General features: G+C 41.0%; 1 protein-coding gene across 1 annotated transcript in view; it reads left to right on the top strand.

Annotated features, from left to right (window-relative positions):
* The first annotated feature begins 1,497 nt into the window (after nucleotides 1–1,497).
* The window catches only part of Ca13 (carbonic anhydrase 13), a 29,214-nt gene continuing 14,122 nt past the window's right edge, over nucleotides 1,498–16,589 (top strand). The window contains exons 1-4 of the mRNA XM_059255663.1: nucleotides 1,498–1,586; nucleotides 4,982–5,179; nucleotides 10,065–10,183; nucleotides 16,421–16,516. Of these exons, the coding sequence (XP_059111646.1) occupies nucleotides 1,550–1,586; nucleotides 4,982–5,179; nucleotides 10,065–10,183; nucleotides 16,421–16,516 (450 nt within the window). The 5' untranslated portion in view covers nucleotides 1,498–1,549. The remainder of the gene's footprint in view (nucleotides 1,587–4,981; nucleotides 5,180–10,064; nucleotides 10,184–16,420; nucleotides 16,517–16,589) is intronic.

The raw sequence follows: 16,589 nt of genomic DNA, 5'->3' as shown, positions 1-16,589 counted from the left end.
GATGTTTGTAAGCTACTCTGCAGATGCTGACAAATGAGCCCAAGTCCTCTGCATGAGAAAAAGGTGCCCTTAACTACTGAGCAATCTCTCCAGCCCTAATGTATTTTTAAAGTATTTATTATTATTGTTGTTGTTGTTGTTATTGTGTGTGTGTTGGTGTGTATGTGCTGGTATGTATGTGTGCTGGTGTGTGTGTGCTGGTGTGTGTATGCTGGTGTGTGTGTTTGTGTGTGTGTACTTTCATGGCAGGGCATGCATGTCAATGTCAGAGAACAACTTTGTAGAATCAATTCTCTCCTTCCACATTTGAGTAGAGTCAGGAATTGAACTCAGGTGATCAGGCTTGAAAGGCAAGTACTGAGCCATCTCTCAGGCCCGCACAAACTCTATGTATTCCTCTCTGATAAAAGTGAGTATTTTATATTTTATTTATATATTTTTAAATAAGAGTTAACTTTTATTCTTAAAAATTGCACACCACAACTGAACTTAATTCTTCCAGAAAATGGAGAAAAAAGGAAGCTAGCACTCTGCTGACACAGAGGGAGCATGTTAAGCTAACTATACTTAATGCTATATTGAAAACTTGTTCTGCTGCTTTTTATGCTGAGGGACAGGCTGTGGTATTTGGTATTTAACGAGGGTAGCAATATGCAACAGTTAATGGATTATTATTTAGTGGTGTGTGTTTTGCAGTGATTACCACACAGCTCTCAAGTGACTTGGATTCCTATTTCATGCCCCAGTTCTGTGGATAGTAGGGAAAGAAAGAGATGATATTTAAACAACCACTCATCTTGTTTTAATGTCAGGCTCCTGTCCATCAAGCTGGTCCATAAGCAGCATCAGAAACTGACCACAACTCAAATCCTCAGACCACTAGAACACTAACAATTTCGAAGGTCTCACAGTTTTTACATTTCAGTAGGAGCCGAGAACACACATCTCTTCTGAACACCTTCCTTCTTCAACAGTTGGAAGGGTAGTGGAATTTAAGCACCAAGAATCCAGTAGGTTTGGTTTCTTCTAGGCAGGGCCAAGCCTGCAAGATGCTGGAGTAAGCGAAAAGGAACCAGAGAAATGAGTAATGCACGCTGCAAACGATGGAGCTGTGGGAGCAGGGAGGGCTGGCCCGGGAGGTTAGCACTTCATAACTAGCAGTTGTTATTTTAAGTGGTAGTTATTACCACTATCAGCACTGATGTGTGCGCGCGTGTGTAATCACCGCTGCCACCTCCATCAAGGTCCCTTGCATTTCCCCGTCAAGATCTCCACCTCCAGCCAGCAGCTCCTGCCTGGGTGAGTCATTTCTAGAAGGGCCTCTCCGGGGTGTCGACTTCCCAGACGGCAGGAAATCCCCTTTGGAGACGCTTCTGGCTGCTGGGCCCAGGCCTTCCCCGCCCCCAACGCGGGCGCCCCCTGGGGGTGACGACCGTGCCCCCCGGTTTCGGGTTCCGGGCACTGGCGCCCCGCCCTCCACCCGCTGGGTCCGCCCAGCTGTCCCGGCGCGGGCACCGGCCACAGGGTCCGCGGCTCTCCATCCAGGACCATGGCGAGGCTGAGCTGGGGATACGGCGAGCACAATGGTGAGCGCGGGCTCCAGCGGGGGCAGGTACCGGCCAGCCGGAGATCTGAGCCCCGTGGGTGGATGGCGGTCGGGGCCGGGGTCCCGTGTGCTCTCTCGGGGCGGACAGAAGTGTTCAGTCACCTCCACTCAAAAAGCCCACCACTGTCGGGGAAAGCCTGAGAGGTCAGAAGTCAGGTGACACACTTGTGAGGAAAAAGGACAGCTTGAGGGCGGCCTGAGCACTGATCTCTAAGTCACGGGATGCCTTCCAGAGGCTGTTGGAGAAATCTTGGTAACTTGTAATTTGCATACTGATATGAGGCTTACTTAGAACTTGTTCTTCACTTTTCCTTTCCTACCATACCTATCCTTTCAGAGATCAAGGCTTAGCAGATGATTATAGAAATCATAACGTGGCGCCAAGTGTACTTATTGATAAGCGTGGCAATGAGATATGTACTTTCCTTCATATCGTAAATGTATTAGAGATAAAACCGGTTTCTTGTTGGTCTATTGAACTGATGGCTTCAAGTAATTATTCTAAAGAATTGCAAAGAAATACCAGGACAGCATTGATGGAAGCCTGTCAAAATGGAGTTTGTGAATAACATTAAAAACTTCGCGTACACTATTGGACGGTATTCTACAGTACATTTCATGCAAAGTTTACTGAAATTGTTCCTTTATTTTATTTTATATTTCCCTTTTTGTGTTATGAGATGAGGTTTCACTCCGTAGCTTAGACTGGGCAGAACTGATGGTCATCCTCCTGCCTTGCATGGAAAATTTTCATTTCTAATTGCAGCTTGCTTGAGGTTGTGATGACTAACGTTACTTTTAAAATGGCACCAGATGAACTTTAGAATTTTAAGAATGAAATTTATAATTTAGGTGAGTTTCTTTTGACTGAAGTCACAATAACAATCTTACATTTTACTATCTTCTGATTTGTGTTTTGGCAAGACAATCTTCATTTATTTTTGTCCCCGATGGAATCATTTTTATTGTTGTTATTTGGAAGTTATGAGGTTGTGTTAGCCAATAGGTACTGACTGCACCCTAATAGGTAGAAAGTATTGGTTTCAGTAAAATTCTTCTCCAGAAAATTTAAAAATTCTGAAAAGGCATTAACAAGGAATCGTTTTTACATTTTATTTATTTTTTAATTTTAAAAAAGATTTATTCATTTTCTTTTAAAGGAATGTTTATGAGTATTGGGCTTGAATGTGTGTTAGTGCACCACATGCACGCCTAGTACCTGAGGAAGTGAGAAGAGGGTATCGGATCACCTGGGACTGGAGTTATAGATGATTGTGAGCCACTATGTAGGTCTGGAAATCAAACCCAGGTGCTTGGCAAGAGGAATGTGTGCCTTTTACTGCTGAGCCTTCTCTCCGGTCCCTACATTCTACATTCTAGCTAGGAGTTGTGGAACGAGTCTTCTCTTTCGGATATGGTGGTTTTAAGAGGACTGCACCTTGAAGGCAGATTTTGTTGGGAAAATTCTGTTGGGATGTGTTGCATCCTAACTAAGCATGCCTTGTTGTTTTTTCTTGTATAGTCATTGGTAGATTAAGGGGATCTTGAGTTCAGAGCAGCAGTGATGAATGGAACGGAAGGGAAACTCTGGACAGAATGCCTGTTCTCAAGCAGCTTGTAACTTCTTCCACTACCCTTTGATCATTTTTATTGGTTTAGGCCATGTGACATCACCAAGCATTATATATCACTATGGATATTCAAAAATTCCCCAAACCATTGAGGAACCATGCACCTTTCACTTAAGAACCATGTTTAAGTGGGTTTAAAGTTGAATGTGCTAGAAAATGTACGAAGGCAGGTCTCTTTTAAGAGGCACAATAATGCAAATGGATAGATAAAATTGGCTATTTGATCCAAGTTTTTTTTTTTTAATCTTGAATAGATTTGACTTCTCTATAAACAGCTCTGGTTATGAATGGCTAGGAATTGATGAAGAAAGTGATTAGGAAATGAAAACAGCCCTTTGCCTGTTGTAAAAATGTTTGCACATTGTGATGCATGCATTGCATATTTGAAATCTGGTACTGAAATCTGGTGCCCATTAGATTAACTTATATGTGGTGTCCATGAAATAGAAAGATTTTCTATATTAAATAAGAAGACAAGATTGTGAACAGAAAGAGTAGTCACGCAGAAAGATAAGGGAAATGATCTAATAAGAAAATGTAATGCGCTTTCTATAGTGTCTTCTGAGGATTTTTAATGCAAAATTGCTATGACTCGAAGTATCTGATTCCCAGGACACCTATTGAGCAGAGTATTGTCATGTGTTCATGTTGCAGCTTTTTTTTTTTCTTTTTCAGGAACCCGTGTGAGCAATAATGTTATATTTACTGACACGGTGTAGACATTTTATTTGGATTATTTTGTGTGAAAGATTTGTGTGTGTCTTGGGTAGACCAGTTGTACATCACAGGTAACTGAGCTGAGTTGAGTGACACCCGAGGATATCTGTTAGCAGTGTAACAAGCAAACTAACAGGCAGTATCTTTAAAATGACTGCTTTCTTTGACACTTAACATAATCTTTTTATCTCTTCTCCACAGACTTCCTGGCCTCTGGAGCAGCCAGGGCACATTCTTGATTTTGAGATGGATTTTTTTTGTTTGCAAAAATGACTTGCACTTTTGTTTAAGTTAGTAAGTGGATACTTTGGGAAGTACTTTATTAAATATAAATGTTCTTTTACCTATAAGCACATTTTAATTCTGAAAATGACTTAAAGCAGATAAAATGCTTTCCATACCCACAAAACACTAGCCTTGGTTAAAATATAAGTATGGGGGCCCTGAGAATGAGAATATTACTTTTCCTAATCTTTTTTTTGGGGGTGGGGTTGTGGGTGATGTGCTTGTGTATATGAGTGTTTTCTTATGTGAGGTGTATGTGCATGTGCATGTGTATATGAGTGTTTTCTTGTGTGGGGGTGTATGTGCATGTGTATGTGAGTGTTTTCTTGTGTGTGGGTTGTGTGCATGTGCATGTGCATGTGTGAGTGTTTTCTTGTGTGTGAGGTGTATGTGCACGTGCATGTGTATGTGGAGACCAGAGACTGACCTTGGTTGTCGTTCTCATTTGCTGTCTACCACCTTTTGCATTGAGGCAGAGTCTCGCTGAGCCTAGAGGTCAGTGATTCATTTAGTCTAAACCAGCCTGCCTTCTCCAGACACCCTCTGTCTCTGCCTCCTAAGTGCTAGATTACAAGTAAGCTGACACACTCACCTGGCATTAATGTGGATGATGAGGCCCCAAACTCTCATCCTCACATTTGTGCAAGCACTTTATCCATGGAGCCAGTTCTCTAGTTGCCTGTTATTAACATTAATTTGCTGAATGAAGAACTTACTTAGACCTTTTCTTTTGGCATATCAGGCCCTATTCACTGGAATGAATTTTTCCCCATTGCTGATGGTGATCAGCAGTCTCCGATTGAGATTAAAACCAAAGAAGTGAAATATGACTCCTCACTCCGACCTCTCAGTATCAAGTATGATCCTACCTCAGCTAAAATCATCAGCAACAGTGGCCATTCCTTCAGCGTTGACTTTGACGACACAGAGGACAAATCAGGTTGGCTCTGTTTCTCTATTTGTTGTGCTAAGACTTTGGATAGTTAGATTTATTCTCCTATCTTTGATTCTGGAATTCAAATGTTATCTATTTGGACCTTAAGATAATGTTACCATTAAATAGTAGAGAAAATGTGTAGGAAAAAGTGTTCCAGATGATATTTAATAATTGGCTTTAGGTTATTATTACTTAACTGCGAAAATATTGAAATTTAATAGTATTTCATAAATGATTTTAATCTTTTTTTCTAGAAACTTTAATTTTTTTTAGATTTATTTATTTTATATGTATGAATGTTTGCTATATGGATGTCTGGAAGTTATGATGGCTGTGAGCCTCCATATGGGTGCTGGGAATCGAACTCAGGTCCTCTGTACAATAGAAACAAATACTCTTAATCTTAGCTGCTGAACCATTTTCTAGTCTTCTGTTTCTGGAAAGTGTTTAGTCATGATTATTTTGCTAATTATGGTAAACCTATAGTAGTAAGAGACTTGCTTTTAAAATCTCTTTTATGTGCTTACAATCATAATATGTATGTGTAGTAAACAAAACATACAGAAATGTAGGATAAAAATTAAGTCTATCCCTACAGTTTATTATTATGTAAGCAGTGTGGCACCCATGTATACACAGTCATGTCATGTTATTTTACACTTGCTTTTTAAATTACATTTAGGCTGATTTATATTATTCTGAAAATTTTTCCTATTCAAAGTATTTCATGGATATTTTCCATTAGAATATGTAGATCTAACGCCTTTACTAGTAGATGAGATATATCAACTACTCTTTTATCATAATTTATACATTATTGTCCTAACAATGGACATTTCAGAAGGAAGGAAAGTAGATATTTAATTTAAAAGTAGAAATATTTAAAAACATCTATCCTTATTTATACTTTTCAACTTGTAATAAAAACTATATTTAATTTGTTCATGGGTCATATCTTTCACAATGTGAATTGTGGACACACAAAATGAAATTTTAATAAAAATTTAATTCACTTGTCAGTTTATTACCTAAAGAGAGAATAAATAATATTTATTTAAAATGAATATTTAATACTCTTTGAGCCTATCTGCTGCCAAGTATGGATGATACTGTGTTAACAATATATATCCCAATGCAAAGATGTGAAAACTCGCCTGTCATTTGTGTTTGCATGCATCTGTATTAGGGACACAGCGTTTGGTCTGTTTGCCATTTTGGCCTAGGATGTATGGGAAGTATATCAGATAGATACAGTTAGGAGTTCTTAGAAGCATACAAGAAAATCATTGCAGGAACCGGCTAATATATATACAAAAGCTAAAACATCACCAAGACTTCTTAAGCCATGGCTTGACCTTCAGAAAAGTCCTTGACCTTTCCAAGTAATAGCTTTTGTCATAGTAGCTGAATTCTATTACATTTTCTTGTGGCTTTGCACCTTTCCTGGAACTTTGTAGATCAGGCTGGCCTCGAACTCACAGAGATCCACCTACCTCTGCCTACCGAGTGCTGGGATTAAATGTGTGTGCTACCACCGCCCAGTTCCAAAAAACTGTTCTTGACCAAAAATTAACTCTGAATGTTATCAGTGAACACAGCAATGACATAGAATTGTCCTCATGCCCCTTGAGGGTTTGACTTGGTTCAACCCCTGCACATTGCCTAGCCTGCAGACACCCACCCTTCAGAATGCTAACAGTCCTTTAAAAGAGGACAAATGGATATGAAATTCTGTAGGAAGAGTGTCTACTGGGCGTAGAGGAGGGTGATGAGGAAAGAGAAACCTAATGGGGTAACCGGGCTGTTTTTGCCTGTGATACTTGTCTTTCTAGACTCAGAACTCACTTTTCTCAAGCTCTCACCTAACTCTGGCTCTCCTGGTGTTCTGAGCTTCCCACACTGGTGTAACTGGCAGGTTGGCATCTCTTGACCTCTTATATTAGTGTTTTATTTGGAAGAAGTTTCTTTTTGGAAATTCGAAATGAAAGAAAATAATAGCAGATGTGACTTTGAAGAAATTATTACTTGTTTTAAAGAATAAAATAAAGACAATAGTTTATTATTTACTCATCTGGGCCAACTTTATTCAAAACAGCACACTGTTTATTCTCTGCAGGTTAAGAGGAGTTGAGTGAGTTCTGACAGGGAGGCTGAAGTAGGAGGGTCATGATCCAGCCTGTCTAAAAAGCCGAAAAGAAGCAGTGGAGGTGCACACACCTTTAATCCCACACTCAGGAGGCAGAGGCAGAGGGATCTCTTGAGTTCAAGTCCAACCTTTCTACAGAGCAAGTTCCCGGAGAGCCAGGGCTACACAGAGAAATCCTGTCTTGAACCCTCCTCTCCACATAAAGAAAGCTCAAAATAAACAGTCACTATACATTTTGTACTACACATTAGCTGTTTTATTACAGACCCTAAAAACCTAATATTTGTTTGTTTGGGGTTTTTTGTTTGTTTTTCCAGACAGGTTCCCTGGCTGTCCTGGAACTTACTCTATAGACCAGGTTGACCTTGAACTCAGAGATCCACATGCCTATGCTTCCCAAGTGCTGGGATTAGATGTGCACTATCACCACCTGGCTAAACCTAGATATTTTAAGCTCACTTTTTCTGACCTAATTTTTTGGAAGAGCCCTATTCAAAAGAATAGTCTTCTCCACAATTAGGCATTTGCTTATCATAAACTCATTTGGATATTTTACTGAAATACTGACCTGTGCAGTCTGAATATGTAATCGGTAAAACAATCCGCACAGCTTAGCCTGCAAAGCCAGCTAACCTGACTTTAACTGTGACCTCTACAGCCATTATTCTTGGATGTCTCCCTAACAATGTGTGTTGTTTGTATCACTTTCTTTCTCCAGAGCCAGCTTGCCTGAGTCTTCTCCCAAAGTCAATTCCACATTGATTACTCAAGCTCTCTAATCTCCTTTCTATCTGCAAGGGAATGACTCTTTGGCCAGCTCAGATTTTGTTATGCAACAGCCAGGAGGAAAAGCACAATAGAGCCCTTGACTAGCCTCCTTCAGGTGTCGTTCCAGCCCCAGTCCGTGCAGGCTGTGTAATGAAATATGACTGGCGTCACTCAGGGGGACCGCGGTGAATCGATTTAACAACAAATCAAATATCTTATCCATTTATTCATCAGATATTTGCGCATCTCCTCTGACAGTCACTAAGCTAGGTGGTGGTGATAGCAGGATCCAGTCTCTGCTTTCACCAGTGCAGCGCAGGACAAGAAGCAGCAATAAAAGTAATTGTGTTTCACAGAGTAAAGCAAGAGCAAGCTCACAGACTGATCGAAATGGTGGTCACTTCTTTTTTTATTGTTCAGAGTGCTTTGAAATAGCCATCTTTTGGTATTATCATTTTTAATTTGTGTGTGTGTGTGTGTGTGTGTGTGTGTGCCACATACATGTGGGTGCTAGTGGAGGCCAGAAAAGGACATTGGATCCCCTGAAGCTACCTGACATGGGGAGTGAGACTTGAACTTGGGTCCTCTGGAAGAGCAGCAAGCACTCTTAACTGCTCAGTCATCCCTCCCACCCCACCCTTATGTATTACAAAGATATCTACATCAACATGCTTTTTTATATAAGGTGGATAAGTTTTGGAATTTAAGACTGTGTGTGTGTGTGTGTGTGTGTGTGTGTGTGTGTGTGTGTGTGTGCCCGTGCCTATGTGGTGTGTGATGTGTGCACACACATCACTCATACACTCTCTGAAGAGTAATTTAAATATCTGTTGTTATGTGTTTGTTTCCACAGTCTAACACAATTTTGTTGTATGTTGGTGGAGTTCAGTGATGTGTATGGTGTATTCAGCACACAATGTTAACTTTCTGTCCCTATGTCTGAAGCATACAACAGAATTAGGCAGAAATAATTTAGAATTCTCTTCTGTTCTCCTTCCTTCCCCTCCATTTCTTTCCTCTCTCCTTTCCTTCCTCCCTTTTCTTTTCCTTTAGTTTGTTGCACAGGCTAGCTTCAAACTCACGGGATAGCCCAGGGTACCAGGATTACAAGCGTATGCCCTACGCCTAGTTTAAGACTGCTTTGTATTAAAGTGTGTTTCTATATACTTCTGATATAATTTTATTATCATCATCTTAGAGATAATATTTGCTGAATATAAGGAAAACACTGAAATATACTCTATCAAAGTGACAAAGACATCTTGGAGCTTTAAGAAGTAATTTAATTTCATCCTGTATTTTCTGTTTCTTCACAAATCCAGACTCCAAGCACAGAAGGTGCGCCAGTCCTTACGGTTATAGCAATAGCTACACCGTGGAAGCAGTGGGTAGCAAGTCTGCAGTACTGTTGTGTGCTAGGCGTTGGAAGGTGTCTTGCTTACCCTGTTTCTTCTATTTTCACAATGGTCTTAGGGAGACTGTATCACTCTCTCCAGTGGTTAGATGCGTAATTGGCAGCTTAGAAGGTCGGTTTTGTCCAAGACTATGCAGATGTAGAAAGTCAAGACCCTGGCCATCTAGACATCCTGCAGAGCCTGTATCTAATCATGCAAGCTGTTTGGCTCTCCCAAGCTCACAATGAACCCATTTTGCATTTCATATTCTTATTCAGAGAATCTGGCTTGCTCTCAGTTAAACAGAGAGGATTTTCACTTTGAGAATTCAAATCTTTTCTCTTTGCGGCCTGTGGGTGTGCTGCGACTTGCCAAGTATTCTGTAAAAATCTACGTGGTGGACTCTGTTTCCAGTCTTTTGTTCTCACTCTTCCTATCTGTAAAATTGTATCTGTATCTGCAAACAGTTCATGTGTAAGGACAGGCATGTGTTTAGTGATTCAGGGAGAAGTTATGGGTTTTGATGGGATGCGTAACTGTGATTTTTCTTGCTAACCATTTAAAATGTGTTGGTGTTTAGTTCTTCGTGGAGGTCCTCTTTCTGGAAGCTACAGGTTGCGGCAGTTCCACCTGCACTGGGGGTCAGCAGATGACCACGGCTCTGAGCATGTGGTAGATGGAGTGAGATATGCTGCAGAGGTAAGCTGCCTGTATAACTTACTCCTCAGGGGAAGCCTTCCATTGCCCCAGTACATCTTCAGCTGCTTAGACCTCAGTGTCTGAGACAGCATCATTATCTAACAGGAGAGCTTCAAATGTGGCCTTTCATAGCCTTGAACCAACTCTGAGAGCTTAGTGTTGGTTATGTGTTTGGAAATGAGTAAACTGAGTTTAGCATGGTACCACATGCCTGTAATTCCAGCACTGGGGAGGCCAAGACAGAAGACTCAAGACTTCCAGGCCAGCAGCCTAGGATATAAGACAAGACTCTGTCTGACAAAACAAAACCCAACAACAATAACACCAAAAATAACAAGAAATGTATTTGTTGGTGGGAGGGAGTATAAATCAGAGACTAACTAAGAAAGAGTAAGTTACTTTTCCAGCAAGGAATCATTATGATTCATTTATTTAAAACTCAAGTCTTGTGACATTAAACTTCATCTGTTCGATTTCCTGAAAGGCCCGAGAGAAGAGAAACATTTGTATTATGTTCAGCTCTGTGTTTATTTGATCCAGACACAAATAATCAGACCTAAATAAAGCTCACATTCCATATATGAAAACAATGATGTTTGAGACTAAACTGTAAGGACATAAGCTTCAGATTGCATCTGCAGGAATCTAATGCAGCCTCTGCTCACTATTCAGAACATCCATAAACAGCATTGAAGGGACTGGCCAGCTCTAGCATGGCAAGCTTGGCTCTGGCAGTTCCTGCTCTTCTCCCTGATTCCTTTGCCTTACTGAAAACCATTAGGTTACATTCCTGAAGCTAGCCACCAAGATCTAGTCCCTTATTTGGCTACTTCCTCCTTCTGAGGCTGACTACCAAGGTCCAGCTATCAAAGTATTGAAGTCCAGCAATCAAAAGCCCCCTTTGGCTCACCTAATTAATGTGCCCAATTAAAATTAAACACCTCATGCTAACATAGGGTTTCCCCTTTTACCGTTACTCATATGAAAAACATCATTTTCCTATGAGCCACGTCTGTCTCCTCTCTATCCAGAGGCAGTCTTTCATCCCTCCAGGACAAATACCCCTCTCCCCTCTCCCTTGTTCCCACCCCCTACTCCCTCATTCTATATCTCCTGTCTTTGTCTCTTATTCCCTGCCCTTTGTCCCTCTGAGACTAAGGATACCCCTCCACCCCCTCCCTTGTTCCTTTCCTCTTTTACCTCATCCTATGTCTCCTGTCTTTATCTCTTATTCCCTGCCCTCTGTCCCTCTAGGGTAAATAAATTTCCTTTTTGCTGAAAACTTTGTCTGGGGATCCTGAGCTGATACCATTCCTTTCAAGCACAAAATTAATGATTCATTATCTTGTTCCCTTTTCTCTGGTAAGATAGTCCTTTTTGTTATAACTACATTCATCAGGAATACTCTGACTATTCTAATCCTCTGCTTAAAATACAGAGTGTGATATACCTCATTTTAATACCATTAAATAGCACTGAACTTTACCGAGAGCTGAAAGCCAAGTCTTGCATGACTCAACAAAGACAATTTGAGTGAAACGAGCATGGCCTGTGATTTATCTAGACAAAACTGAGCAGTTACCAGGTGGTATAGATTCCCTTCAGCTTTTCATGTTTCTGAGATGTGGTTAGACACCCAGGACGACTCTGTTGAGAAAATCCAACAAATGAAACTTCTTTTCCAGTTACCTTATTTGTTTATATGTGTACCTGGCCTTTAAGGCTGCCATCTATCATGTCCATTTTGCCAGTGTTTTGTGTTGCAATACTTGCTCTGTCCTCAGGGGGCAGGAGTGAAGTGATCGGTGGTCAACTCTCTGGCAACAAGGGTAGCGCGTGATCTGAAGAGTGGCTGTGGGGTTAGGAGATGATTCTTTGAGATGGTGTGTAAGTTAAGACAGAAGGACAAGGAGAAAGCACTGTGAGAAAAATCTTGACTTAGTGCTTTCCAGGGAAAGGCAATAGCAAAGGGAAGTGCTGTGCTGTAGGAATGAGGTCAGCTCAGGAAGAGAAAGGCTTGGCTTTATAGGACTGGAATTGGTGAGAGAGAAAAAAGAGAGGACCCTGTCCTGCAGAGCACTGACCTGTTCTGCTTTCTATTTTCTAAAACATATCTGACTGCCAAGTGGAGAACAGGCTATTGTGGGTCAAGTGTTGGAGGAGGGAGACAAAGCGGAAGACTATGGAAGAGTTGAGGTGAGCAGTGAAGACCCTGGAGTGGTCCATGATATGCTGGGAAGGCCATGCCAGTGGGACTTGCCTATAGCAAGGATGCTGAGCTTCAGCAGGCTGTCGATACTGGACTTTAAAGAGGACATCAGCCCTGGAAATGCTAGTGTCTGGGAGAGGGCCACGTTTAGCCCAAAGTTCAGAAAAATCGCTTTGTGCTCAGTCAGCTCTAGAGATGGCTCCGATGTGTTAATTAGCTTTTCGAAGCATCTTTGTTTAAGAACATAGCTGTAATTAAGCTATGTCCCATTATGAATTTGAAACAAAAAAGAAAGCAAAGACATTTTAAATTGCAACACATGAAAATGTAATATTTCAACTATGATTTGTGGCGTTATAGAGAGGTTAAAGAAATCTTATCATAAAAAATTTTGTGCCAAGACATGCAGTGGTGGTTTGAATGGGAATGGTCCCCGAAGGCTCCTGTATTTGAGCACTTGGTCCCCTATTGGTGACGATATTTGGGGAGGTCTAAGAGGTGCCACCTTGTTGGGGGAAATATGTTTCTGAGGAAATATGTTTCAAAGCCTCTTGCCATATCCAGTGTTTACTCTGCTTTGTGCTTGTGGTTCAAGAAGTGAGCTCTCAGCTTGCTGATTCAGCCACCATGCCCGGTGCCTGCTTGCCACACTTCCCCACCTTCATGGACTCTGTCTGGAGCCCCAGGCCCAAATAAGCTCTTGTTCTCTAAGTAGCCTTGGTCATGGTGTTTTGTCACAGCAGCAGAAAAGTAACTGATACACATGGAGATATAAAGAATAGGTTAATAGTCTGTGCTGGAAACTATATTTGGTTATGGTTTATCCATCATGGTTATATGTTTGATCTGAATTATCCCCCCACAAGCCACTTATCAAAAGGTTTCCTCCCCAGGGTAGTGTTATTGGAAGGTTGCTGAACCTCTGAGAGGATTGGCTTCTGAGGAAGTCCTTGGGTCATTACTAGTGTGCCTTTGAGGGGATAGTGGGACTTTGCCCTTTCCCTTGACTCTTTTGGCTTCCTGGTGATGAGGTGACCAGGTTTACTCTGTCAGGCACTCCAGGTGAGACATGCTACTTTGCCACAGACCAAAAAGCCAGGGGCTACCTGATCGTGTACTGAGACCATTGAAACTGTGAGCCTGAATGAATCTTTTCTCTCTATAGATTGATGCTCTCAGGACAGATGAAAGCTCACATTAATGTAGGAGAAGCATAAATCAGATTTCCACATTCATGGTAGATTTTTTCGTTGTACTTGGCAGCGTATTTTGCATCTTACAAACATTCAACTTAAAAGCACTAAAGCTAAGCAATGCTATATTTAGAAATGATTTTACCAATAAGTAAGAATTTTTTTTTTTTTTTTTTTTTTTTTGTTCTTAAACAGAGTCTCACAAGTAGCTCTGTCTGACCTGGGACTAACTGTATAGACTAGGGTGGCCTCAGACTTGCAGAAATCTACCTGCCTCTGCTGGCACTCAAATGCTGGAATTAAAGGTGTGTGCTACTACACCCTGTGGGAAGAATCATAATCTGGTTATTGTGCGGGGTTAATTACCTGTCATTCATCTCTAATTGATGTCCCTGTTAGTCAGGAAGTATGAAGTTGCTAATTTGTTTACTTTTAATGCAAAAAAAAAAAAAAAGCCAATATATAAAAGTGACACCAGGTCCTCCACGAATGTGTGGTAAGGTTATATGGGGGAGAAGAAGACTTTTTTACAAACAGGTTTTCTTGTTTTGGTTTCTTGTATTTCAAACAGTTGTTGTTTAGCCAGCAGAAAGATGTCTACATAGAAGATTTCTTCCCTTGTATTTACACAATCATTTTCTAACTGGTTGCGTCCTGACCCTTTGATGCCATTTCTCACTAAGCAAGCTATTTAAGGAGTTGTTGTCATTGGCACAGAGCCATTTAAAACAACTTTAGCACCCTCATCAGCCCATCCCCACAGTGGAACGTTCTTTATCTCTCCTGAGCCATGTGAGCCTAGTTTCATCACCCAGTGTTGTCAGGGCTCTTTCCTCCCCCTACCATCTCACACCAACTAGGAGTGTGGTGCAGAATCCACCTTTGTATGTTTCTGTCTGGCCATCCCTTTGTTCCCCTTGATTACACATGATTGTTGTACTATGTTACAGTTTTATAGCTGAGTATGTGTGATAATTCTTATCTAATCAGAAACTCTTCATATTAGTTGCCTATAAGATATGAAGTTTAATTTGAAGGATGGGGAGGAAAGTATGTGTTTGAATATGCCAAATTCTCTCTGTGACAGTTCGCTGAGAGGGTGATGTGAGCATGAAGGCTGAATGAGTGTTCCTTTCCTGAATTGACAAGCAGATCCCTAAGGATTCTTATGTGAGGTGGTCCCTGGTATCATCAGGCCCTTGTCTGAACAACATGGCCTGGCCTTCAGCATTTATGATAGGAACTAAATCTTCTGGGTATGGCATATTGCCCTTTGGCTTTTCTCTGTCCTTCTCTCAAGCAGAACTGAAGTGGTAATCAGCTTGGTTGTTCTGCAGTTTCTCATATTCCTCTGTGTTCAGGATACTCACGTGCTCTAACGTGTAGGTTTTTGCAAATGTCTGCTTGCATAAGAATTAAGTTGTAAAGTAAGCAGAGCCTTTTCAAGAGTCTTAAGTTCTCAAAACTCTCTCTCTCTTTCTCCTAGCACTAGCTGCCTCTCTCTTCATCTTCAAACACCTCTGATTCTTTGACCCAAAGTCTCTTTTTTCCCATCACAACTTGCTCTTGGCAAAGGATCTGAATATATTTATATAAGGTAGTAAATGTAAATTACCTATGTCAGTCAGCTCAGTATGATCATGGGAATATTGTACCCCTACATCAGAACACTACATGGTACCCCACAAATGTATGTGACTATCATTTAACAGTACAAATACTTTTTTAAAATAATTTATTTAATTTTATTTTATGTGCATTGGTGTGAGGGTGTCAGATCTCCTGGAACTGGAGTTACAGACAGTTGTGAGCTGCCATATGGGTGCTGGGAATTGAATCTGGGTTCTCTGGGATAGCAGCCAGTGCTCTTAACCACTGAGCCTTATCTCTAGCCCCTACAAATAATTTAATAATAAAAATATGACTAGATCTAAAATAGTTTATCATAAGGAGAATTTGCATTTCCCAGCCACAAAAATGTGAGACTGCAATGACAAATATATGACAGGTCAGTTTCAGAAGCAACCTTGTTATTGTTAGCAGTCACTTTATAGGAAGTTGACTTCTCGTACCTGTAGAGCCCAGACACCTCAGTGAACCTCGTGGGCAACTGGTATCTGACCCATGCCTGCTCATTTGCAGTAACTTCAGTTAGGGTCAGAGGCCCTAGGTTACATAAGAACAATATTGGAGTATGGAAGGACTGGAGAAACTGGGCAGAATGTTTAGGACATAGTAAATGAGCTTTCAAATAGTTCACCAGAGATAGCTAGGAGCCTGCAATCCTTCTGGTCTCATTTTATATGAATAGATTAGGAGGATAAAGTCAAGATCTACATGAAGGACTCTGTCTTAGTTAGGTTTTCTGTTGCTGTCTAGAGGCACCATGATGAAGAAACTATGGCAACTCTTATAAAAGAAAACATTTCATTGGGTTAGCTTACAGTTTCAGAGGTTTAGTCCATTATCATCATGGTGGGACATGGTGGTGTGCAGGTGGACATGGTGCTGGAGACGGAGCAGAGAGTTCTACATCTTGATCTCTAAGCAACAGGAAGTGAACTGTCTCACTGGTTGTAGCTTGAGCATAGGAGACCTCAAAGCCTATCCCGACAGTGACACTTTTCTCCAACAAGGCCATACCTACTCTAACACCTTCTAATAGTGCCACTACCTATGGGCTCATGGCGGCCAATTACATTCAAATTACCACAGAATCCTTATGCACTTGAGGACCCAACACCAGTCAGTTATATCAACGTTTCATTTGCATTTACATTTTTTTTTGTCGTTCTTATGCAAATGTTTGAACTATGTTGTGTGCTTTCTTTTCAGCTCCATGTTGTCCACTGGAATTCAGACAAATACCCCAGCTTTGTAGAGGCAGCTCATGAGTCGGATGGGCTGGCTGTCCTGGGAGTATTTCTGCAGGTGAGAATCCACTGTTTAATTTTAAATAGTCAACCATTCAATTAGTTTTAAATAGCAAACTAGTTCTAAATTT

Source organism: Peromyscus eremicus, chromosome 2 (genome assembly GCF_949786415.1).
Source record: "Peromyscus eremicus chromosome 2, PerEre_H2_v1, whole genome shotgun sequence".
NCBI lineage: Eukaryota > Metazoa > Chordata > Mammalia > Rodentia > Cricetidae > Peromyscus > Peromyscus eremicus.
This window is presented reverse-complemented; position numbering and strand designations above follow the sequence as displayed.